Source organism: Carassius carassius, chromosome 17 (genome assembly GCF_963082965.1).
Source record: "Carassius carassius chromosome 17, fCarCar2.1, whole genome shotgun sequence".
Lineage (NCBI taxonomy): Eukaryota > Metazoa > Chordata > Actinopteri > Cypriniformes > Cyprinidae > Carassius > Carassius carassius.
The window spans coordinates 19,187,328-19,213,721 of record NC_081771.1 but is presented as its reverse complement, the minus strand read 5'-3'; the positions used below and the strand labels follow the sequence as shown (position 1 = coordinate 19,213,721).

Here is a 26,394-nt window from a genome sequence, read left to right as displayed (position 1 = left end):
CATTGCCTGAATGTACATGGGTGATTCGAGAGAGATTAACTGAACAAGGTGATGAAAGACGCATGCGCAAATGGCATGAGTGTCAGAACGCGTTTCATCTGAAGTCTAGCTGAATAGATTATCTATGTGAATTTAGCTATACGGATTTTGTGAATAAATGTCAATAAAACCAAGTGATATATTATTACAAACAGGCCTTAAGTGATTTTATATAGGATAGCTACATAGGAGCATATTATTTTGTTTCCTAACGAATACAGTCTTTTCTATAGGCTATTTAGATATTTGAGGAAGTTCAAGCTCAAAAGGCATATTCAACTTGTGTTACTGGTTTTGATAGTTTACTGGTAAGTTTTACATGTTACCCTCTTTGCCTCATTGTTTAATATTATTCACACAACACTAACCGACTGAAATCATGTCGGTTCGTTTGTTGTTCTGCAACGCGGTTGAACCACTAGATGGCAGTATTTCATTTCCACTAAACCAAGCTCAACGCAAGCATGTCGCCGATTAGCTGAAACACCTGTCATATTTTTTTGTGGATTTACCATTACATATTGTAAGCTTCCCGCCCTGCGCTGTCCTGATTCCTCTGACTGGAAGCATTAGCAGATAAGTTCCTTCTTTAGAGCAGTCACAAACCATTCAGTGAGTGAATGAGTTCCACTCATTGTGAAGGTGACATTACATTTAAGCTGAGTAATATAGCTATGTGTGAGTTTTGAGAAAGGAAGAGACACAGACAGAGAGAGACACTCCTAGGGTAAAAAAATGCAAATTTTGACCTCTGGGGAAGTTAAGAGTTGATCATATGCTGAGTATAGCAGCTGAGTCTGCAGTTAGACTAGAAAGAAGTCTGATAAAAACATGTCATTTTATTATTCGAATGTCTTGAAACAATATCAAACCACAAAATAAACGGTGTGTACCTAACAAGAACCTTTGTTACAGTTTTTCAACTTATAAAATTAGCCTATAAATTATTTTGTATTTGATAGGCCTAATGGAATCTTGGTGCTCTTATGCTTGAGAACATTTGAAATATCTCAACATTACTGATCAGTAAATGTCAAAAAGCTGTTATTTCTTAGAATAGCTTGCCACTCATGGCAGTTTGCCATCCATAGCATTAATAAAACTAAGACGTCAGTCAAAGAACAAAGCCTGCGTCAAACCTCCTCCCACTCATAAACACATGTAGCCCATGCCTTCCTCTTTGAGTTCTTCTGCACCTTCTCTCTCTGAGTTCCTGTTTAGTTGCACTACAGCACGGCAGGCGTGCTGATATAACTGCTCCTATTGTTGCTGCCGTTTTTCAGTGGGCTGATATAACCTGATGCTGAAGGATGTGGTTACATTTCCACCGCTTTTCATCTTAAGTGCTGGATTACACTGCAAGGACATCAGTTCCGTCTCAGCCCGCACATTGATAAAAGGCAAAGAAATCATGGGAAGAGGATAAGAACTCCAGGTAAGTGTTGCCTGTGGTGCATTCCAATATCATGATCATTTTATTCTCAGCTCATAGCCTAGGAAAGGAATAAAACTCAGAATTACAAGGCCAAGTCAGTGGACACGATGTGCAGGTGAATTCAACCAAGTCCATGATTTAGCAAGAATCAGAAACTTTTTGCTTTCTCTATGTCAAATATTTACACGTGAAGATTCCCAATGCTCCATGACCTCTGAAATTGAGTTTTATGATGGATGATGTTAAAGGCTGAGGATGTCAGGTGGAGACTTTACTATTCACTGATTTTGAGCAGTGAGGCATGCAGGACAGCTTTTCTAAATCAGTAATCTGTTGAATGATATTTATCTACCAGCATGCAATACAATAATGCAATCATGTAATATGCTCAGTTATGTGACAGCATTGCTGTTCTCTTCTGTTATTATACATGGTTTTATTACTTAAATGAGTTAGAATGTTACAGTGAGCTGTAATGAAACTTAAGACTGTTTTAGAGCGGTCTTTCAAAAGATGTGACTGCAAGACATTCACATAGACTTCATCTGTGGTGAACGGTCAGATGTAAAAACGGAGATCTTATCTCGGTCGAGCAGCAGACTTATAGCAGGCACTCTAGTTCTCACAGAAGATCCGTTAAGATAATGAATGGGTGTTAATATAGCATGACAGAAATTATTTTTCTTAATACGTATGTATACAGTCGTGGCCAAAAGCTTTGAGAATTACATAAATATTAGTTTTCAAAAAGTTTGCTGCTAAACTGCTTTTAGATCTTTGTTTCAGTTGTTTCTGTGATGTACTGAAATATAATTACAAGCACTTCATACGTTTCAAAAGGCTTTTATCGACAATTACATGACATTTATGCAAAGAGTCAGTATTTGCAGTGTTGGCCCTTCTTTTTCAGGACCTCTGCAATTCGACTGGGCATGCTCTCAATCAACTTCTGGGCCAAATCCTGACTGATAGCAACCAATTCTTTCATAATCACTTCTTGTAGTTTGTCAGAATTAGTGGGTTTTTGTTTGTCCACCCGCCTCTTGAGGATTGACCACAAGTTCTCAATGGAAATAAGATCTGGGGAGTTTCCAGGCCATGGACCCAAAATTTCAACATTCTGGTCCCCGAGCCACTTAGTTATCACTTTTGCCTTATGGCATGGTGCTCCATCGTGCTGGAAAATGCATTGTTCTTCACCAAACTGTTGTTGGATTGTTGGAAGAAGTTCCTGTTGATATTTGATGCAGTGGACACATATTTCCAAGTAAGGATGGAGTATGAGCCACTAAGTTCAAATATATGGAGATTAATTTTACATTTGACTTGCAAATTAGTTTTCTTTTTTATACTGTCTATAATATTCAAATGATATATTTGTTTTCATTTCCACCATAGCTTACAATAGTTAACAAGTTCATAGTAACTCAAGTTAATTGCAAGAACTGGCCTTCAGTGTATAGTTGACAGGAGCAAGTGTGATAGAACAGCGTTAAAGTACTGAGATACTTCTCCTTTTCATACACAAAAAGCATCTGACAAAAAATCTAATAATACATACTTAGGGAAGTTTAATTCTTTTGGCATTCATGTGCTTGTCTGTCAGCAACTTAAGAGAGAGGAATGTCAAATGATGTTACTGTTCAGTTAAAACCATGTGATTGTTCATTTTAGCAGAAAGATAAATAGATTTTGCATACTTGTAAATATCTCAGTATAATACAATGCAATACACAATCAATTAATCAATAAGTAAGTAAGTAAGCATGCAACACCACACAATTGATGCAACTTTATTTGCTTGTGAAATAACAGGATCCTCACTTAATAACAGATCATTGGCTAAGTTTGGATTCCAGTTGAATCTGGTGGAAGATAACGCAACTAGAGACTGGAAATGAAACTGGATGAAAGTTTCAGTGGTGACGGTCATCAGTGAGTGTATCATTTTAAACACTGTGGTCAGCCTATAAAATGTCATTGGACAAAACATATTTGTGCTTAGACTGTAGAAAAGTTATAATAATGTATTTCAATATATTAGATTCCCAAAAGTCATATTCAGGTGCAACAAATATATACATATATAACTCTTACATGGCTCTTGTGTTAGTTTAAATGGCTGGTCATCATACATGTTTTTGTCAGCCAGCTCCTCAAAGTACAGAATACGTTATGTTTGAGTCATAATTTGAAGTGAAAGTGGCTCCCTTGTAATCAGACATAGGCGTTGGTTGTGTCTGACATGGAAGACACACAAAACAATACTTGTTTTGTGTTAAACCTCTTCCTATTTGTGTGACAGCAGGGTTCTTATCTTTTCTAACAAATTTAGATTCCCAAGTTTTTTTTTACCTGTGAGGTCATCACACCTGGCATGCACTAAAGAGTTTCTTTCCAAAAATAGAATGTGGTTTATTTATTCTACATACCGGTATTTAGATTCCCATGACACACTTATTCATATGATAAATACAGTATAAAAAAAATAGCTTGACTTTGTTTTTGGTAGCATCATATCAGTTATTTATGATAAAATGAACTCCGAACACAGAAATTGTGTTAAAACAGATTGTATTCGAAATAGAAATATTGCAGACATTCAAAATATATACAGTATTACATCTTACGTGGACACTTGTAAATTACACAATATGGGGATATCCATACTTTCACTTAATAAACAGATGGCCCGAATAAATGGCTGTTCAGAGTAAAACCGAAATTTGTTTTTCATTCTGTACAATAAAAATTATATATACAAATGATTGTATGTAAAATATGTAACTATGAAGGGGTCAAATAGTGCAAAGCAGCAAAAACTAAACAATATATTCTGTATAGAACCAGGGATCCTCAAATCTGGACATCAAGATCCACTTTCCTGCAGAGTTTAGCTCTAACCCTAATCAAACACACCTGAGCATGCTAATCAATGCCAATCATTGTCTTTGGGATCATTAGAAAATCACAGCCAGGTGACTTTGATCAGGGTTGGAGCTAAACTCTCCAGCGCATTGGACCTCCAGGGCAAAGTTTGAGGAAGGGGGGATATAGATTTTATTCTAAAAAATGGTTTTATGTTTCAAATTTAGACCACTAATAAACAAGTCATTCAAAGTCCTTAATTCCTGGTCATGCATAATTGTCTATGCTTGCATGCTTAACAGATTTGCTTGTTTCCTTGACACACAATGCTTCAGTTTGGTTTACACAACATAAGCTGAAACTGAGGTGAGTGTAAAGTTCCCACAGATACCAATAGAGGCTAAAAAGAAAGAATAGAGTTCCTAATTTCCGCCTAGATGGGAGAAAATCAGCATTTTGGTTCTGGTAAATAGATTTTAGAAGTGATAGATTCCCTGCATCCTCCTGTATCTGATTAACTGGGCCACCGTGTCTGCGGCAACATATAAAAAGGAAGCACTTACATTGAATGTTGTCACCATTGTTCAACTGCTGTTATTTCCTTAAACGATCATGGCAGGAGGAGTTTGGCCTTATTGTTATGGGAGGGAGGGATGTGGATGAGAAGAGTCTGGGCTCACAGGAGAAGGCGCAGGGGGGATATCGGTCCCCATCAGTCAGAGCCTCCACACAATGAGTGTCGACCCCCTCACGGTGTGGGAGTCTATCATTGCGGCCGATCGCACCACAACAATAGAGCAACACCTGTTTCCTTGGCAAAGCTCGGGAGCAACCTTCCTGTACAGGGCTGTTGGAAATATGATCAGGAGAAAGAGCTGAGATGAACCTTCATGCTGGGTCACAGTGGGAATGTGAATCAGCTGAGATGAAGGGAGCATCTCATCACTGTTAGATTTTATAGCTGAAGTCTGATCTTAGATATGGAATTTAGTGTGCAGTGTTTGTACAGTCCCTGTTTCATCTGTCTTGAGATCTGAAGTTTTATACTGTATATTGAATTGCTTTGTTCAGTAAAGTAATGCTATTATTTATTCTTAGAGTAAAAAAATGGGATTGAAATTTCTAATACAGCACTGGTGACTCAGAATAATGCAATGAAAGGCCCTAGTTTAGTCTGTGCATCTCAAATGCGTCTTTGCTTCACATAGGAAGTTTTCTGGGATTGTGTTTGTGTTGCCCAGATGAAATCATCCTCTCATATAAGAGGATGTGAACACATCCTTTTACGTGTCAACAAGGTCCCTTCCACATTTTCAGAAGTTGCAAAATGAACAAAAGGCTACAAGCATCTGACTGACTGACTGACAGCTGCTGGTCACTTTGTTTATGCCACTTGAATCCAATATTATACCACTAAAAAGACCACTGATGTAGAACATTGGTTTTTAATCAGGGATTCTAAGCATATTTTCCCAGTAGCCGCAGAATGAACTAAAACCGTGTAAAAATGTAAAGGATTTACAACAATTAATCTACAAAGAATGAAAAAAAAAATCATCATTCACTTCTGGGTTGTAATTTAATTTGCACCTGGCACCTGTTGCCACCAGGTGCCACTTTCTATGAAATTAGCTTAGTCAAAGAAATAGCAGACAAATAGAAACAATTTTGTGATATAAACCAGCTTTTTGTTTGCCTTTATAATGGAAACAGCAATCATAAGTACAGTGATGAATTAGTTCCTTCCAGGCAAACTGGCAAGGCTACAATAGAGCTCTGTAAGGTCATTTAGGCTAATATCTGTTCCCACTACCTTGCTTGCAGGACTATTGTTGTGCCTGAAAAAGAAAAGTCATTAACAGTCTTACTGTAGACCAAAGTGATGCCATTATTATAACTGCTTTAGGTTTTATTTTTCATCCTGGTAACTTGCTGTACTTGGCAGTTTTCTCAAGTTTAACTTGTTTAATGACTGACAGACCAACATGTGGGTTTTGTATATGCTCATGATTTAACATCAGCAAATTTCCCCTTTGTAACCACAGTGAAATTAAACAGAAAATAATAATAATAATATTTGGATTGGTGTTGCATAATGATTGAATTTAGGATCTTACCATGACAAAACTAACAAGAACATCCTGTGTGTTTTATTAGATCAGAAAAAGCCCCTGACATCATAGGAAATAAGCTTAATCTATTTTAAACACTGTTATACCTCTCTCTTTTTTATTGTAGAAATGTAAGATATAGCCTATGTGATTATCTGACCATATCTAATTATCAGAAGTTGCATCACAAGGTGCATATGGAGTTATTAAACCTTACATTTAAAGTATTATATAAAAATGTTATACTATCGTATTATTATAGTTTAATGTATATAAAAGGTTCATTGAAATCATCTCACAAAACATCTTCTACCGCACTTTCAAACCGCCAAATAAATCAAACACAGTGAATTAATATGGTATATTAGAACCATTTATCTGAAATAGACTAGTTTTCGTTTTTAGCTTTATAATGAAATGTACTTAGACCTATAAATTCCCCAGTAAAATAGTGTGTTTCAGAAGCAACAGATAACTATGCGGTGCATTTCTCAATTAATGCAAATCCGCTTTATGACGCATGACGCTCAATGGGCCGCGCGCTCAATGCAACGTGATGTTTGTTGAGTGATGAGTTTTATGCCTTGACAAGTGATTACAAGAAGGTAGGTAAAGCAAAAAGCTTTACTTTAGTGTATCATCTATAATATTGGGGAACTGAGTTTAGGATTGAATGACTTTTAATTTAAGTTAACTTTGGATTTAATGATTTTAATATCTCTGAATGTTTGCTTCACGGTTTTGAGAACCACACTAAACTACACAACACAGCCTAATGTGAGCCACACTTTCATTGCATTCAGGTTGATTTGCTTATAAAATGACCTAAATACCTTAATTTTTTTCCTTTTTTTCTCTTTTTTTTTTCTCTTTTTTTTTGCTTTAAAACTGGAGAGGCACGGAAGTGGAATGACCAAAAAGCGACGCGTTGATAACTGTAAAAGACTCGAGATGCCATATGTTTACACTGAAAAACAATGGAAAAGCATCGCATTGGAATGCAAAAATGCGTTTTGTGCGATCGGCACCTAAAAAGGGGTGAAGGGTTTGAATGATTCTATCTATATCTCTTTCACAAGCTGCAGCTTTCACAAAAGTGCTCATGTCAGCCAAACGTGAAACATTTAGTCAAGTTTGCGCATTTTAAACTTAGATTGGTCAGTGTCAGTGACTCATTGGGAGGAAAAAAAATCCAGCAAATGTTTTTTTTTTTTGCATTTAGGGGAATTGGTCTGTTGGAAGAAGAATTCTTTATTTTTGCCTTGTTTTAATTTAAGGACTTCACTCTTCTTAATAAGTGCTATTTCTCATGAAGGTGCCATAGGCTAGATACAGTGTCTATTTAAGAGGTTTGTTCAGTTATCATTAAGTTTAACGTTGCTTATTATTCCTGTTTTTGTTTTTGTTTCCCCCGACTACATACTACAGTATGTGGTGTTGTGTATTGATAGATGGCAGATTCCATACTTCTAAGAGTAAATATGAGGAACTTCAAATGTTATCAGTAGGAAGAACATGTCGTGGCATCCCCTTAATAATCCCTAAACCAGATAGTTCTCTTGAAATTCTCTGACACCAGATAGAACATTTTCCTAAACCTCATTATTATTTACAGACATGCAAAGGATGCTGTATGTTTACTTCCCTGAAGGGAGACGAGCATGTGTTTGAGTTGTAGATAACATTATCTGGAATTTTATTGACACATGCTGCTACTTCCTTCAGGTTACACCAAATATGTTATTCCATAGAACCCGAGCAAAACCCTGCATGGTTACATAAAACTTTTTTTTTTTTGACTGATATAATTGGATTTCTCCTATTTAAATATAAGCATACAGTTGTGTAATGGTTGTTAGTATCATATTTACAGAACAGATGAAGGAGGCGGTGTGTATATCATCCTTTTTTCACTTTTTATAAAACTGGTAGGCATTTTCTTTATATGACTTTAGTTCTTAATTTGTTTTGCAGTCACAGTCAAGATGCAGCACACCTCGTGCACAGAGGACCGGATCCAGCACGCTTTGGAGAGATGCCTGGATGGACTCCGGCCATCAGAATGCCTGACACAATCCTGGAGTGGTAAGGCCATCCCAGTGACCCTCTGCTGCTGATGGGTCGCTTTTTTTTTTTCTTTTTTTTTGCCATCACTGTTTTTCCATTTCAATTTTTTGTTTCTGTTTTGTACAGTTTGCATGTGTGTTTTTCCTTTGTCATTGGTTTTCACTTGACCTTATGTTGCAGACAGGGAATTAGAAGTGATTTGCCACTGAGATGGGCTTAATTTACATAAGTACATATGCATAATACACAATACATGACAGAACACTCTTTTTTTTATCTATTAATTTTTTCAGAAATATGTTAAATCAATATATGCATACAGTGACTTAAATACACCTCTTCTATGATGAGTGTTTTACATTTGTATTAAAATTTGAGTAAAATTAGAGAGCATAGAGTAAAAACAATGTTATGCTGATACTATAATGGAAGAAAAAAAGACATAAGGCTATTAAAATTGTTTGTACAATCAAGGAATAACACGCACAGGAAATATTATTAGAAAAGGATCCATGCAAACCCTCATAACTGTTGCAAGGTCAGAGTCTCTTAAAATATCATATAAATTGAACGTTTTGTGATTTTACTTGATCGTTAAAAGATATTTAAAGTAAAAAATTAAACTTTTTTTGAAAGTTTTTCAAAACTACATGAAACCAACATGAATACAAACAGTACATACACATGAATTTGGCATGGTTTTAACTAGGCTTTATTTTTTTTATCGTGAATGTGATCATGACCATAAATTTGTCATGGGCCCATATACTGTAATTCAGTGACTGAGTGGGTGTAAATGTCAGCTCATTGGGCATATATCTAAATCAGCACCCACATCTGCATTTAATTTTAGACTGCAAAACACCTTTTCAATAAAAAAAGCCATTTGAAAGTTTAATTTGCTTAAAGATAACATGATGCTTAGCTTTGATATACTGTAGTATTGAAAAAGTTGAATCAGGCCTTATTGATTTACTATGGAAAGGTCCTATATAGAATCTTGATTATTTGTATATTCGATTTAGTTGTTTTTATGAACCAGGGAACCGACAAACAAAAGATCACACACTGATGAACACCATAATGTTGTTTGTGTAAAGAGTGTGACACTGTTGAACGATTCAGAGAGAAGATGTTGTTTTCAGATAGTGTTCTTTAGGAAATGTATTATTTGACACCTTCATTTGTGCAGGAAGTTAAGATGTCCTTCATGCAATCATCAACTACTGCAGATGTTTAGTAGGAAAGCTGCAGCTGACTTAAATATCAAGTTTTGAGGTTGCACACATTTCTGTCATGTAACCAATATGATCTGTTAACGTTGCTGTTCTCAAATTGTTCACCACAGTGTGTTCTTCTCAGAATTCTTACCAAGACTGCACATTTCAGTTTTGAGCAGGGTACCCTTTGACATCTACACAGCAGGGATTTTAGGGTAAAACTCAGACTATCGTGTAATTAACCGGCCCTATCATGTGTAATGTGTGTTCAGATTCATTCCTGCTCTTTATGTGTACTTGACTCATTTGGTGTTATTCGGGTTGTGCAGTGGTTTCATGCATACCGTGGGGGACTTGTTTACTAGATATCATGTTCTTTTGAGGTATGAGGCACGCACATTTGTCCCAGTTTCACAATTAGGGTTTTTCATGCGTGTATATTTATGCATGTTTGTGCAGCTGGCTGGTGTATGAACCGCTGGAGTCTAGAAGAGCTGGTTAAGAGGGACCCAGAACATTTTGTCATTCTGCTGCATCAAATTCTCAGAAAAGCCAGAGAGGTATGTATGCACGTAGACGCACCCCTATCCAAACCGAATACTACACCCGCAGAGTAGAAGTGACACTTTCAGTCACGTTTCTGATCAATATCCTCTGTGTTGAGTTCACCATGCCCCCTTGTGGGCTCTGCAGGCTATGACAGATAAGATTGCATCTAATCCATGCTAAGATATTTTCTTTTGTCATTATTAAATTAAGTAAATTAAAACTTTTTTTTTTTATGTGATCAAGAACACAATGTAAGTTTGTCTGTAAGTGATATATGCTGTTTATCTTTCTGTGCTGTTATAGGTTCAGCAGGAGTGTCATTATGAGCTTGTGGCCCCCTTGGCTCTCATGTTTGAGTCCACACTCCTGCAGGTAAAGTGTCATGGTTATGTGAATATGTAAAAAGTGTTATATTGAGTGCTATTCAAGAACAAATTTACCAGAGCTTAGATAATCAGAAACGAAGAAATGTTTGTCTTATTTTATGTCTGGAATTTGTTTGCAGGTTTTTAGTAATTTTACTTGTTAGGATTCAGAACTAATGTTGAAGACAGGAAACAGGATTTGCCATTTGAGTGCACCTGTTAGCAAATATTAAATGCTTCTCGGTGTTAATTCACACAAATAATTCATGCAAATGTGACACAACTCCTCATTTTTTGTCTCCATCTAAATAATTGATTAAAAAGCAAGTCATACATACAGTGGCTTAAATACAATGTTTTATTGTTTTTATAAATGTTTTCATTTTTGCTTTTTCTATTTTTGGCAACAATATAATGGTGATACAACTATCCTGGTATTATAATGAAAGAAAAAGTTCCTGAGCATATTAAGTAATTTGGCTAAATCTTTCATCAATTTCACTGCTTTATATGAAATATCTGATTAAAAATAAATAGTGATATTTAAATGTGTGAATCTTATTTTTTGTTATTTATGGAAGCCTGGAAATAAACAAAGCTTTAGGATTTAGAAAAATGTAAAACAAAGAAACCTTATGTAAAATGACGAAGAAATATTTACACCTAAGCTTTGTTTTACAGTAATTATGTTATGAAATTCAGAAATTCATATACATTTTGAGATATGTATTTAAATGTGAAAAGAGTCATTTAGTATTGTTAGAAAAATGAAAAGCAGTTTTATTAGTAGACTTTTTGAACCCACCTTATCTCATTTACCTAGAAGCTGAATTAAAGAAATCGCATATGTGCCTGTTTTCTCTTTGTAGATGCCTCTTTGCCCATCTGATGGAGAGATTCTGACAGAAGCTTGTGAAGTGTTTCATGGCTTCCTAGCATGGCCTGAACCCTACTGTAGTGTGTGTCGTAACCTGCTCTCCACTTTACATCAAGAGCTTAGAGCTCCAGGTAGCACATTCAAATCAATAAACACAAGATACACTTTTATCAGTCACCATCATGTAACTTAACACCTTATTAATGTTAACCAATCTACTAATTCAGACTGTTGAAAAGAAGAGGGCAGTTACATACTATTTTCTAGTGGTTTCAGGAGGCATTTCAGCTGTTTTTCAAAATAAGTGCTAAACTTGTTTAATCGGGTTTAAGAGCACTAGCAGTACCTTAAAGATTACTTAACTTACACTCTAACGTCAGTGCATTCAGTAAGATTTTTTGTTAATGTTGAAATCTGATGAAATTATGTTCTTGTGTGCATCTGCTTGTATCAGGGATTTTGTACCACAGGCTAGTAGGAGAGGAACAAGGCCTTGCCACCTCCAGTCAGCGCTCTAAGATCATGTGAGTGTGTTTCCACAGAAGCAGGAGGAAATCCTGTTGTGTCAGTTATTGCTCAGCCCTTTGTGGTTGCAGTCTTCACCTCTCGCTTCCTGTGTCGGTTCTTGGATATTCAGAATTTGTCTTATAAGATTGCTTATCTGTGTGAAATTTTGTATGACAATAATAATAATACAATCTTTAGCCCAGTGTTTAATTAAGACATTTTAATGTTTGACTCATAAGGATTTCTTTGTAAATTTTACCCAATTGGTCAAAATGAATTAATATGAAATAATAAGAAATGTTACTTGAGCACCAATAATGAATGATTTCAGAAGAACTGTGTGAGTAATCCTAAATTCAGCTTTGCCATTACAGGAATTAAATTTTAATAATATAAGTAAAAATATATTTTCAATAATATATTTTAAAATATTTGTCCCTGGACCACAAAGCCAGTCATCATGTAATTGAAATTTATACATGCTGAATAAACTTATAAAAGCTGAATAAATAAGCTTTCCATTGATATATGGTTTATTATGATAGGACAATATTTGTTACAGCTATTTTAAAATCTGGAATCTGAGGGCCGAAATTTTTGTAGTTGTTGAGAAATCACCTTTAAAGTTGTCCAAATTAAAGAGATAGTTCACCCCAAAATTAAGATTCTGTCATTACTTACTCACCCTCATGTCGTTCAAAACCTGTAAAACTTCATCTTCGGAACACAGATTAAGATATTTTTTATGTAATCTGAGAGTTCTCGGACCCTCCCATAGACAGCAAGAGTCCTTACACTATCGATGTCTGTCTATAAACGTAGCAAGGAGATCTGTAAAATAATCCATGTGACATCAGGGGTTCAACCGTAATTTTATGAAGCTACGAGAATACTTTTTGTGTGCAAAAAAAACAGATTTCAATGAAAACAACGTATCTGTGTGGTGCGTGCAGCTGACAAAGAACAGCATACGCTGTTTGCGTTCAGTGGTTACTCTCCAAAATGGGGTTAGAAGAGTCATTTAGAATTGTTGAATAGTGTTTTTTTGCGCATAAAAAGTATCATCATAACTTTGTAAAATTAAGGTTGAGCCCTGATGTCACATGGATTATTTTACCGATCTCCTTGCTACGTTTCTGGACGGTGATCCTGTAAAGACCCTTGCTGTCTAAGGGAGGGTCAGAGAGCTCTCGGAATTCATCAAAAATATCTTAATTTGTGTTCCGATAATGAATGAAGGTCTTACAGGTTTGGAACGACATGAGGGTGAGTAATTAATGACAGAATTTTCATTTTTGGGTGAACTAACCCTTTAAGTTCTTAGCAATGCTTATTATTTACGTTATTTACGGTAGGAAATTTACAAAATATCTTCATGGTACATGAACTTGAATATAAAAGAAAAATCAATAATTTTGACCCATGCAATGTATTTTTGACTATTGCAACAAATATACCCGTGTGACTTATGACTGGTTTTGTGGTCCAGGGTCACATATATTAAAATCTAAAATGGTTAAAACGTTCTTTTTGGTGAGCATTTTATTAAATGGTGTAAATCAGAGATCTTGCAAAATAACTTGCAAATAGCAGACGCTACTAAAGTCTGCATGACACTGGCCCTAAAGGACTGGAGTTTGAATCCTTGGTGTAAATAATACCATGGTATTACCCCAGTACTAAAGTGCAACCTTTATTTTTTCATGGCCTGGCCATTTCAATTTATTACAGCCCTCCCTACAATCTGTCCTGGATAAACATCTGCCCCATTATATCAAATATATTGAATAAATGGAATATACGAATAAAGCGCATATACTAGAAAATAACAAATGCAAACTACTTCTGTGGACAAAATCAATGTGTTTTATCTGTTTCTGCTACACTACAGTGACATTTTCGTATGTGTGCTCTGTTGTAGTACGGTGTTGTTGATGAACCCGGCTGAGGTGCCTGCTGAGTTCCTGTCTGTGGCGGAGCAGCTCAGTGGAGCAGAGGTCTCGCAGAGAGAGAGCAGCATTACACTCATTAAACACAGCTACCAGGCTGTGCTCGGAACTAAATACCCACTACAGACCATCAGCGGTGCTCTACAGGTACACCACACTGTTCCATGGCACACAAAATAATGTTTCCTGTTTTAATGTGCTCCAACTTAAGTTGGTGCAAAGTGTAGGTGCATCAGACTGTAACTGAGTATGTGTGAATGTGTGGGCATATCACTTTGTGGGTGTCAGGAAGCGTGTCATATGAACGGGGGGAGGGGGTGATAAATTACTCATATGTGGGTTGGTGGGTGGCTAATGGGGAAGAAATAGATGGATTGAGAGGGTGTAATGAAGAGAGCTTGTTATAATAGTTTTGCTTGCATATGGTAAAATTTATTATAATTTTGTGAGATTACTTGGAAGTTAAAATAAAGGGTAACTTCATTTGAATTACAGCTAAGGATTCATTGAATTCTGACTCTGAGTGACTTGCAACAACCAAAGAGGTTACAGTACATGACTAAGTTGGTTCCTTTTTAGTGCCTGAGTGATGATGAGTTGGCAAAGAACCTGTCCTCAGTGAGTGACCTTCTAGAGTCTGCAGCGGCCATGACGGATATAGCTAAAGCTCGAGAACACGTGAGGGCTGGTCTGGAGGCGCTGCGAGAAAAACTTGGCATACCAGCCTCCAATGGCAAGACTTCAGATGGTACAGTCTCACTTTCTGATTATAGCCCACCTCACGAACCCTAAAAAGACAGTGAAATATGCTTTGAACTGTTACCAGGCTTGTATCCAACCTAATACCATTAAAAAAAAATAGGATTATGAAAAATGTATATATATAAAAAAAAAAATATTTTTTACTTTCTAAATCAGTGGTTCTCAACCAACAAATCCAATTATCATAATCTTAAATCAAATCCTTTAATAAATGGCTGCACAAGATTAAACTGACATTATATTTTTTTGTAATTTTTGAGTATAGTAAAATTAATTACTACTATTCCATCAATTACTGTTCACAAGCATAAAATAATATGAAAAGGAATGTTACTACATAGGCACATGTAATGTGCAGTATTACAGACTATATGGCTGAAGTATGTGGACAACTTTTATTTAGACTACTGCAGCCAAAATTTCTAAAAACATTTTAATAGAATTGGTCCTGTTCACAAAGCAAAGTCCATATTGAAACGATTTACTGAGTCTGATGGGGAAGTACTTGTCCATTGACCTCCTTTGAGATTAATTGGAACCTCAGGTATAAACCAGGCTCTATCACCTGGCCCTCACTTATATTCTGTTGATTGAATTGGATCAAATCCCCTAGACATGTTTCCAAGAAGAATAAAAGCTATTATAGCTGCAAACTTCCTATTGAAGCCAGTGACTTTGAAATATTTGGGTGTCCACATACTTTTGGCCATCTGAATTGGTGGTCTGCATCCTATAGGGGTTCATGGTTGTTGCTTGGTGACATACTACACTATTTGTCTGGGCAGCAGTAGTACATATTACCTGGCACCAACTCCTAGAAACTTAACCAAGATGGATGGCCAATATGAAGCAATAAAGCTGATGGCATGATTTTTCCGCTTGGGAAACAGTGGTGTGTTGGGTTTGGAGTGGGCTAGTGATTAATGAGAAAAACTTTGTTGTGTTTGTGTCACTAGGGGTTCTTCAGACGCTCGGCCTTCCAGCAGCCAAGTGCTACACCTTCCATTGGGACAAGGATAATTTTGGTAGGACACTGAATCGAAGCCAGTCCCATTTTTTTCTGCCATGGGCTTATTCAAACATTTGTTTGGCTGTTTTGGAATTATAAACATTCGAAGATTGATTTCCAGTCACTTTGATTTAGTTTAAAATGTCATTAGGGGGTTTCATGAGTTGAAAGTAAATACCCCAGCTAATAATAACCCTCTGAGTCACGATTTTCCATCTTGTTTTTTCGCTAGATGTTCTAAACGACCTTTTAGACATAGAGCCTGAATTGACCTTATCTCAAACATCTGAGGGCATGGAGGAGGAGGATGATGTTGACAATGTTGATGTGGAAGATGATGAATATGAGGACTTGGAGGAAGGTTTTGTATCAAACAGTTGCACTGACAATAGGGCCTCAACCTTTTCTACTGTCTCCTCCCTTTCCACGGCCTCCAAAGACTCCATGTTCTCCACTCTCTCAGTCACTTCCTCTGAATACTCTCCTCTCTCCACACTCTCATACTCATCCCAAGCTTCAGGCACTGACAGTGATTTTTGTGAGGACGCAGAAGAGGACTGTCTGAGCGCGGCGTCTGTGCCCAAGTCCAAAACTGGCGCACGACTTTCCAAGCGCCTCTCACGATTCTTCAAACCTCGCAGCAGCTCTCTGTGTCGAGCTAAAAGCCTGGGCAGCCCTGAGTCTAAAGAATTAGTGATAACTGTCCGCTCTAAGAGATCCAATTCTCTGCCACAACAAGTGCAACTGCGAAGCTCTGAGTTCGGGTTCCCAGCGCCCCCCCTGTCACAGCTGCAGTATGTTTGCTATAGGAGAAGACCCATTCTGAGCACCGATGATATAGAAGGGCCACCAGGGCCCCCATTGGTCAGAGTGGTGGTGTTCGGGGCCGATCATGTGGCAGGGAGACTGGCCCGTGCTTACGGGAGCCTGAGAAAAAGAGAAAGAGACTGTCCACACCTGACCAAAGCTTTCAGGATGAAGTTTTTCTTTGTGCCTGTGAGGAGAGATACAACTCCAGCCAACATCTCCATGAGGAAGAACTCTGGTTCTTCTCTGCAGCTGTCAGTGAGTCCACTGAAACCAGCCGCCTCTAGCACTGTGAGTGAAATTACGTCCCTTGAGCCTAAAGTATACTTATGTTTTTGAGTATATTGTATGTGTATATTGCGTGTGATGTACTCGCGGTGTGTCGTCACCAGCAAAATACACACACAGCTAAATTTTTCAAACTGCACATAATTTGTACACTTTTTAAATTAGTCCACCAGGTGACATCACCAATAAATGTGTAAGTGGTTAAGAAATGTCCAGAACTTTAGTTTTAAAATGCATTTTCTTGACAACTTCTCCTTTACAAAGTCTATTTTTTTTCTCATTCATAACTGTTGCAGAGAAATAGCGCAGACTTTGGACAAAATGCACGTGTTGCCTACCTGTGTTTGCGCGTGAGAATTGGGTATACTTAGATTATGCTTTTTCCTGTACACATGCTTAGTTTTCGAATCAAAACTGGAGTACACTTTGGGCTTTAAGTTTTGTTCATCATTTATTTTTCAAATCTAAGCTTTAGGACTGAATCACTGTTTTGATTTTAGGAAGGCATGGACAAGTCTTTACTTTTAAAAAGAATATATATTTAGGTTTGAGACTTTAGTTTTTGCAACTTTACAGATCTCATATATGCACAAACAGCTTGGAACAGTCCAAAGACAAAAGAAAACTTGAAATCGCATCATATGACCCCTTTTAACTTTATCCACAATAGTGCTCTCATGAGCCCTTTATTTAATGCGAGAACTAAATTCACTTACATAAATTTTGGTCGAAAGTAGCTAACAACAAACTGCTTCAACTTCCATTCATGTTACTTCCTAGCAAACATTTGGAGGTTTAATGACCGTTGAAAAGACGTCCCTCTGACACGTCCCATCATTGTTGAAAAATATTTCCAAAATGAAAGTTGAACGGATGTTCTGCTGAACACAAAGATATTTGGAAGAATGTTTGTAACCAAGCATATCTCACAACCAATTAACTACCATTGTAAGGAAAATGATTACGATAGTTACAAAAACTACTTGGTGCACTTTAATTATTGCAGTATTAACCAAGGTGTAAGCACAGCTTTTGCATATTTCACAAGGATTTCATAGAGGGTCGTGATGGACTATAAATGCACGCGTGAAAGACGTCACCATAGTGACGTACTCTCCCAACCAATTCACAACAGGGTATATATTAAACTATACATAGCTAAAAGTCAAAGTAACAATTATACATGCAACCCCATCGAACTATAGACATGTACAATTGTATCTTAATGCATTTTTAGGAAATTTTCTGTTACATATTTATGCCGTCCTACCGCGACGTGTTTTTGGCCAGGGACACGACGTTGCCTTCGGACCAATGTTTGCTGGTTTGCTTGTAGCCACAAACCATTTTTAAAGTTATCACTACATCAATCATTACAGTTTTAAATGTGGTTCCTGTATCCTGTACACACTTAGAAACACAATCACTCCCATATTTAAATGTGGTTATCACTCCCAAAAACATTAGTTGTGTACTGGCCGCATTATTTAATTGGATTTCAACCTACAGCTCTGATGGCTAATCTATGTATCCCGCCTGGCTAAGATGGATAGATTGGTCTCTTTTGGTGGTTCTAGTAGAGTTTGGGGGCAATTGTTCCACAGCTGGTCACTAGCTAAATACTAACTTTACTAGGCTGGGATACAACTAGACCAAAAAAAAAACCGCTTAAATGATTTAGATTATATGATCTAAGATTTCAGCAGCCATATGCATGTGGATTTTCACTCCCGGTCTGAGATACATTTAGGTCCCAAATAAACAAATATTAATAAAAGTCCTGCATTACTTGCACAAACTTTGAAGTAATTTTGTTTTTACTGACTGTTAGTACATACGTACAGATGTAAGGTTTTGAAACATAATCATGGGTGTTAATTTGTCAGCAGGATCTCATTATGAATGGGATGGAGGACAGCACTAATGACATAGCCAATCTTCTGGGAATGCTGGATCCCTGGTATGAGCGGAACACACTGAACCTGCTGGAGCTCCCTGTTAATGTGGTGTGCCAGGTGAATCTTTCACATCCACACAGACTCATTCACACAGAGAGTGCGTGCATATCTAAATAATCAGCAAGAACAACAGTAAATCTTTTGTTATATGGCATGCTTTTGACACTGCATGCATGCACAAAAAAAAACCACATCCCATAAAACCACTCATATGAGGAACTTAAGTGTGTGAAAGTGTGTTTGAATTGTTTTGATTATCACCATGCAAAAAAAAAAATAAAAAAAACATATTACCTTATCAAATTACTGATAAAAAATATATTCACAACAAATGTTCTGTCCATAACAGCAAACATCCAAGATTGAGTCAGACTCATCTGAGGGTGCTGGTGAGGAGCATTTATCGATATTTGCTGACCTGGTGCTCTATTACTGCCGTCATGCCGCCCGCCCTGCCCTCATTCAGCTCTATCAAGCAGAGGTGAATAAAAAAACATGCTATTTCCTCAATCTGTAGCTGTTTCGGTTATAGACTTTAAAACTGTACCTTAAAAGTTACATCGATTTTGGAGTTATGAAACTATTATGTCTTACAGCATGTCAGGCAATATGCAGGGCACCTTTCTTCAATGTGCAATGGATTTTTGTGTAGTTTTTTTATTCAGATTTGTTAGTTTAACTGTAAAAATGGTTTAAGACAGGCTATATTCCTACAAATACAGTATAATAGTTTTTTTAGTGCTCTGTGGAATCTACATACATTTTTAGAGGTTGTTTGGTGTCAACTATTGACACTACAGTATTTCATTCATCTTTTCTGCACCGTTTTGTATCTTGCCATGATGTAATCCAGTGGTGTCACAAAGGTTTAATTCTTACTCTTGGTTGTAGTTGACACTAGCTGGAGGAGAGAGACGGACTGAAGTGTTTATTCACTCTCTGGAGCTCGGACACACAGCTGGTACAAGAGCCATCAAGGCCATGGGTGAGTGTGAACAAACACCAGCATGCCAGATCGGGGGGGGGGGTTCCACTGTGAGACTATAAAAGTAATCACCAGGATCATTTTCTTTTTTTAATATGTTCTTATATATGTTTTTACCGTTTACTGTGTGCATGTCCCGTTTCACTGTAAACCCTGTAAAATCACCCTTGCCTGATGCTATCTGCAGCATTTTTTAAATGAAGGTCAAAGCGGCGCATGACAAAGTACTGTAATAATTGAATTGCTGACATAAGTCATGAAATAAGTTGAGCTAAAGAGCCTTTAGCGTGTCTATTTTTCTTCACATGTTATCCTTGTGCAGATGGCTGTTGTCTGCAGAAGTATCTGAAACTTTTTTTGTTTGTTTTTGTACTAGCAGGTTTTCACTTCTCATTATTTTGGATGGGCAGAAGCTGCTTTAAATTCAGACTAACAAAAAAAAATTGCGAATGAATCATTTTTTTAAATGCAGAAGGAACATTTCAGATCCTGTTCTGTATTTGTGTATATTATAGTGTTTGTGTTTTGCAGTAGTTAAGGTGACTCACTAGTTAAAAAAAAAAAAAAAGAATTAAAATCTGTTCTTGTTTTTCAGGTGCTGCAAGTAAGAGATTTGGCATTGATGGCGACCGTGAGGCTGTTCCTTTATCACTTGAAGTTACTTACAATCGAGTAAGACAAACTATTCCAGTGTTTGGATAAATTTTTTTATAGTGCAGGCATGCAATTCTCATTCGTCCCTTCTCTTTTTGTGTCTTTACATAGATACATATCAGTGGCAGAAGTCAGAAGACAAGGGCAGAGAAGTCCTGCACCTCTATAAACCTGCTAAAAGCGTGCAGAAATCTTGAGGAACTAGGTAGAAAATAACTGTGATTTCATTATAGACAGAACTCTGATGAAACGTTGATTAGGAGTGTCAATTGTTTACATATGAATGTAATAAATAGTGTAAAAAATAACATAATGGCATTGAAATTACAATCAACTTTACATTGCACAAACAGGCTTAACATCATGAACATATTTGAACAAAAAAAACTACCTTCTCAACACAAAAGAGCCATTTCGATGTGTAGGCCTAATATGATAATATTATATTATGATCTTTTCTTTTTCTTTAGATTCGAAAATGGAGTGCCTTCATTTGACAATGACAGAAGTGCTAAAGAGACAAAACTCTAGATCAAGGAAAGGCTACAATCAGGTGAGCAGGAAGGAAGTATGGGAGAAAACTGAGATGTGGTTTAAACAGCCCCGAAACTAACTTGGCGCAAACACCTACAGTTACTCTGATGTGGTTTCTGCAGCAGTGTGTAGCAGTCGACAAACAACAATTTTTTTTACCAAGAGCAAACATTTTGGTTTTTATTTACCTGTTTCTGTGCCAGTTTACACGATATGGCTCATGTTTTTACACCTTGGTGTTTTTGGTGTCTGTCTTACTTTCATTTTTACAGTGTCAGTGGTTACTGTTTGGTTCAGTAACACCACACACTGACTGTACTTCACTGACTTGTTTTGCTGTCATTTGAAAAGAAAATATATTGTTGTTTACAACTTTGTTTAACAGATTTTTGAAATAAATGAAGAACGGTGAAAATCATGAATATCATATGGAAATATGCTTAGGTCCTATTGCAAAACCTATTTAAAAGACATTAACAATGCTACTATAATTGCATAGATTAAGCTCAAACGTTTATGAACATAAAAGTTGTTTTGGTGATTCAAGTTGCAGTATTTTGATGAAATTTTCTTAGAAAAGTGTCATTTGTGTTACAGCACCTGACCACCACACAGGTAAAGGTAGATAAGGTTCAGGTTAGTGGAACTTGCAACACCACCTTCGCAGTTTGTCTGGACCAAGATGAGAAGAAAATTTTACAGAGCGTGGCCAGGTACAGTTGGCTTTTTAATGCTGATGTTTGGCTAAAAAGGATATACAGCATACTTGTGTCCTGCACAGTGGTCAGACAGGTTTTACACTTGTTTCATGAGAACTGAGCCCATTACCTTGGAATTGTGCTCTGCCAAAAGAGCCACAACAACAAATGAAATTGCTAAATTATAATTATTTACTTTTATTCCAGTAAAATGTAATATGTCATTGAGTTTGTGTACTTTTAACCTAAATACATTTATGTACTCCATTCACCACTGCTATGTAGTATAAATGAATAACTAATTATTAATTATATTAATTTTATTCTTTATTTCATGTGTGTAGCATATTTATTAAGCAAGAATGAATTGCATTGATCAAAAGGGACAGATCAAACATAGTAAAACACATTATTTACTTTTTTAAACAAATGCTGTTTCTTTTGAACTTCGATTCCAAAGTCTATTCAAAAGTGCTGGAAAAGTTTATACCACTTATATTAAGAACTGTTTTCAACTTTGATAAGAAATATTCATTGAGCACCAAATCCTGCTGGAATATTTCTGAAGGATCGTTGACACTGAAGGCTGTCAGTATATTAAATAGTAAATGTTATTTTATATTTAAAGAATATTTCACATTGTTACTGTGTTTAGTATATTGTTTATTAAATAAATGCAGACTTTGTGAACATAAGTTATTTCAGAAAAGTATTTTATCCTTGATTTAATTTAGTGTTTTAACATGTGGAATACTCGTTGCATTAAGCCAGCAAAACAAAAGAGGAACAAAATCGTGTCATCTTCATGTTTTACTGTAAGATGGAAACGAGACTGAAAGTGACTCAGCGCTGTTTGTCCCAAAGAAAAAAAATGGTTAATTCTATCATAGAGTTGTCATAGAGACATTAAAAATATTTGTTATAAAAATAGTTTTGTGGCCAACAACTGGTGAAGTTTTTTTCAGTGCATTGCTATTAGGATGTAAGCTCAGCTGATTATTTATTATTATTATTTATAATATATAAAAAAAATGTATTATTATTATTATTATTATTACAGTGACTTGAACAACCCAAAACCCTTTTTTCTCTTTGCAGATGTGAGGTATCAGTTTGTTATAAACCCGATAGTTCGACTGATTGGACGAAAGGAAGGGTGTTCTCATCGCAGACGCAGCCTCTGCAGCCAACCTTCTGCTCTCTGCTTTGTCTGCCTGTGGCCACATTCAGTGGACCTCAGCCTTGAACCCAGAGACTCGGTTTGACCCTAAGACTCCAGCCTAATAGACATCCATCTACGTAGTTACAACTCTGCATATCGACTGGGAAAAAGCTGGGAGGCAAAAGTGCTCTTTTATTACATTTGTGAGCATCATATGTATGTACAGCGAGGGTTGTTCGCTTCATATTCCTGAGGTGAGGATAACTGGTTGATTAGCCTGAGGTACACCTGAATACATTTCAGTGGACAATTTTATGGACTTATGACTAACTTCTGTATCAGGTTATGAATCAAAACCTGAGTCATCTACAATGAAGGTTTGGTACTTTGAAAGGGATGTTATTACTGGATTGAATTGGAACTGGGCCTGCCCTGGTTCTTATAACTGGTTATAACTGTCCTGGTTCTTATAGCACTGTGGACACTGTAATAATATGTTTGTATATATGACATAATTATTTTATGTAGCTATAATCCAAAATCACTTTACAATCTTTCATTTTTTTAGTGTTTATTTAAACTATGTCTGGCCAGAGAATTGAGACATGTTCTTTAAAAAATCTAATATATTCCGTGATTATTTTTGTATATGTTTTGTATATCTTATTTTTGCTGTGTTGTGACTTTAAAACGATCTGAAACCTGTCTGCTTTGAATACCTTATATTGTAGTTTTGTGTGTTTGCCAGCAGAGGTCCTTATAAACCATTTGTTGAGTTTATCTCGTGGTCACTGAAGGCTGAACAGTGGTAAATAAACACCTACACTCTTAAAAATAAAGGTGCTTAAAAGGTTCTTCACAGCAATGCCATAAAAGATCCATTTCTGGTTCCACAAAGAACCATTCAGTCTAAGAACCATTTCTTTCATACCTTTTTATAATCTGAAGAACTGTCTTTCACCACATAGAACGTCTTGTAAAACAGAAAGGATCTTTAGATGTAAAAGGTTCTTTATGGAACAATTTAGATAAAAAGGTTCTTCAGGCACCTTTATTTTTAAGAATGTAAATCACTGGCAGTGAAAAACCAAAACGGTTCAGTCAGTGAACTGTAAATCTGGCACAGTTTCTAAGTGAAACAAACTGAATTCTTTGTGTTATTTTATCTGTTATTTTAAATTATCAGAATAACTGTCAAAACAATTATTTTCTCTCTGATAATTTTTTAAACACTTAAAAATGTTATATATGTTAGTAAAATTATGGAGTAGAGGTGTACAATGTAAATATATATAGATATATAAAAGAATGAAGAAAATTGAGCAAATTGAGGGATTTTACTCTCTCTCAGGGCCAACTCTTTTTAAACAATGTCTGTCTGTGTTTGTTAAACTTTGTAAATACATTCTATCTGCAATAATACTACCTTTCATTTTGTTGTGACAATATGTTAGACAGGGTGTTGTGGGTACAGACTACTGACCAGTCCTTCTATAATGTACTATTCACTGTTATGCAAAATGTATTTTTTATTATTTTGTCATTCGGGCATCCAAGAGAGCTAAAAAGCGGTACTTTCTTTGTAAATTGTATTCATAAAGTGCATTCAGTGGCTTTATATTTGAACACTGTAACATGTCAAAAATATATTAAGTAAAAGCACTTTTTAAAATAACTCACAATTCAGTGTGTATGTGGTTCTGTAATGTCTAACACTTATATTTTTGGCTACTGTCATTTTTAACACCTTTTATGAGGTGATTTTTAATGAGACTTTAAATGGTTGCTTTTGGTTTTCCACTACAGTGGAAACCTTAGTCCTACAGATTGTAGAGGCATTCTCATGATCAAATGTCAGGTTAATAACTAAACAATTACAACTCTGTCTGCTAAAACAATGTTCCTTGAGAAGGGCAGCTTTGCTGAGGGTATTTATGAACTGTTAGCCTTTTCAAGATGTTATCAAAGATCATAACAATGTCACAAGATGACTGTACCTGGTAAAAAAAAAAAGGTAATTGAGGAAATGCTTAAATGTATTCGAAGAACCTAAAATCAGATTATGTCAGTTATGATCATTGATAGCCTCTTTGTCAATAAGGGATAGAAATAGGATGATTCTGAAACAATTTGTAATAGAGTTGGCTCTGGATGCCTGTCTTCACCCTCACCCTTTTTGTAGTTGTCAGCATGTCTATTCTTATTAACAGTATTAGTAGGCCTAATAGTAAATTGGTACATTTCACAAAACCTGCCAAGAACATGTTCAAAATCAAAAGACAGTAATAAGACATAAGATTTTGCTTTAAGAAACTGAAGTCAATTTTAAGATGAATTAGATTAATAATATTGTCCTCTCAGTTCTCATTATCTTAAAAGTGGCAGCAAATGATTGAATTTATGAATCAGTAGCATAGACTGTATAAAAACATTGACTTAGTGTCCGTGACGTCACCCGCAGTTTTCTGAACAGCATTTTTTGAAGCTCAAAGTGGGCGGAGCGCACCGTCATCTTGGCATTGCATCACTGCGTCACTCCCGGATAATCGAAAATGGGCAAAAAGGCGGGAGCTGGTTGCTCAGGCCACGCCCATCTAGCACGATGGCAGTGCCAGCAGCTGCAATCCACCTGTCACTCAAGTGGCCACGCCCATTTTTTTTTTTTAAAACGAAATATCTCCCTTTGGAGTGAACTTTGATATTTGTAACTTTGTAGATCTTTTATGCCCAAACATACACACTACACACTGACTAAATTTCAAAAAGTGAAAAAGCATAATAGGACCTCTTTAAGTCACTTAACTCTCACATAAGAGAGCAGGAGGTTGCTGCTTGATCATGAGCCATATGAATAATCCATTCAACCATTTATTTCATAACACTGGATCATTCAGGAATAAAACACCATTTTCTGCTCAAAGTCAGGCACTGGTTAATGGTAAAAATAATGAGTTTTTCTGACAGTCTCATTCATTTTTTTACTGGCTGCCCATGCCCAACATTCTTTCAGCATGTGAAAGCTCTTTACAGGAAACAACAAGTTGAACATCAGCTGCCTATAGCCCTTAGATATCTATAGTATAGATATCTCTTTACCGGCTGCTTCTATGCACTTTACTGTTCATTGCAATAGTGTAATTATGTTCATATCTGTTCATAGTTCTGCCTATAGTGTACATACACTTTTACATAATCCACCTGTATAGTATGTTCATAGCACACCTATCTGTATATCATGCTAATAGTATTTAAAATCTGTAAATTAATGTTCATAATACTTATCTGTATAGTTATTATACATATTGTAGACCTTGTATATTCTGTACTTACTGCTTATTGCACTTCTGGTTAGATGCTAACGTCTCAGGTTACGAATGTAACCATGGTTCCCTGAGAGGGAACGAGACACTGCGTCCTCTGAGGGGACACTATGGGGAACACCTCGTCGTGACCCGTGTCTGAAGCATACTTTGAAAAACGCCAATGTGTTGGCCAGCGACAGCCTCTGATGTCACTACTAGCGCGACTATAAATACACGCCCGTAGGACC

The 26,394-nt window shown here is 36.4% G+C and overlaps 1 protein-coding gene across 4 annotated transcripts; it reads left to right on the top strand.

The window, feature by feature from the left end:
- The first annotated feature begins 634 nt into the window (after nt 1-634).
- Nucleotides 635-23,381, top strand: LOC132161276 (phosphoinositide 3-kinase regulatory subunit 5-like). Of its 4 annotated transcripts, XM_059571223.1 has the most exons (19): nt 635-651; nt 1,323-1,474; nt 8,428-8,538; nt 10,200-10,300; nt 10,593-10,661; nt 11,524-11,662; nt 11,986-12,055; nt 13,960-14,134; nt 14,567-14,735; nt 15,706-15,774; nt 15,991-16,856; nt 18,740-18,868; nt 19,161-19,292; nt 19,703-19,796; nt 20,392-20,468; nt 20,562-20,655; nt 20,921-21,003; nt 21,582-21,697; nt 22,781-23,381. In XM_059571223.1, the coding sequence occupies exons 3-19, from the start codon at nt 8,439-8,441 to the stop codon at nt 22,926-22,928; spliced, it is 2,631 nt and encodes an 876-aa protein (XP_059427206.1). In that variant the 5' UTR covers nt 635-651; nt 1,323-1,474; nt 8,428-8,438; the 3' UTR covers nt 22,929-23,381. The 4 variants fall into 4 exon arrangements, with proteins under 4 accessions (XP_059427206.1, XP_059427208.1, XP_059427205.1 ...); XM_059571225.1 differs by lacking the exon at nt 635-651 and having other exon boundaries at nt 1,235-1,474; nt 18,743-18,868; XM_059571222.1 differs by lacking the exon at nt 635-651 and having other exon boundaries at nt 1,235-1,474.
- Nucleotides 23,382-26,394: the final 3,013 nt, after the last annotated feature.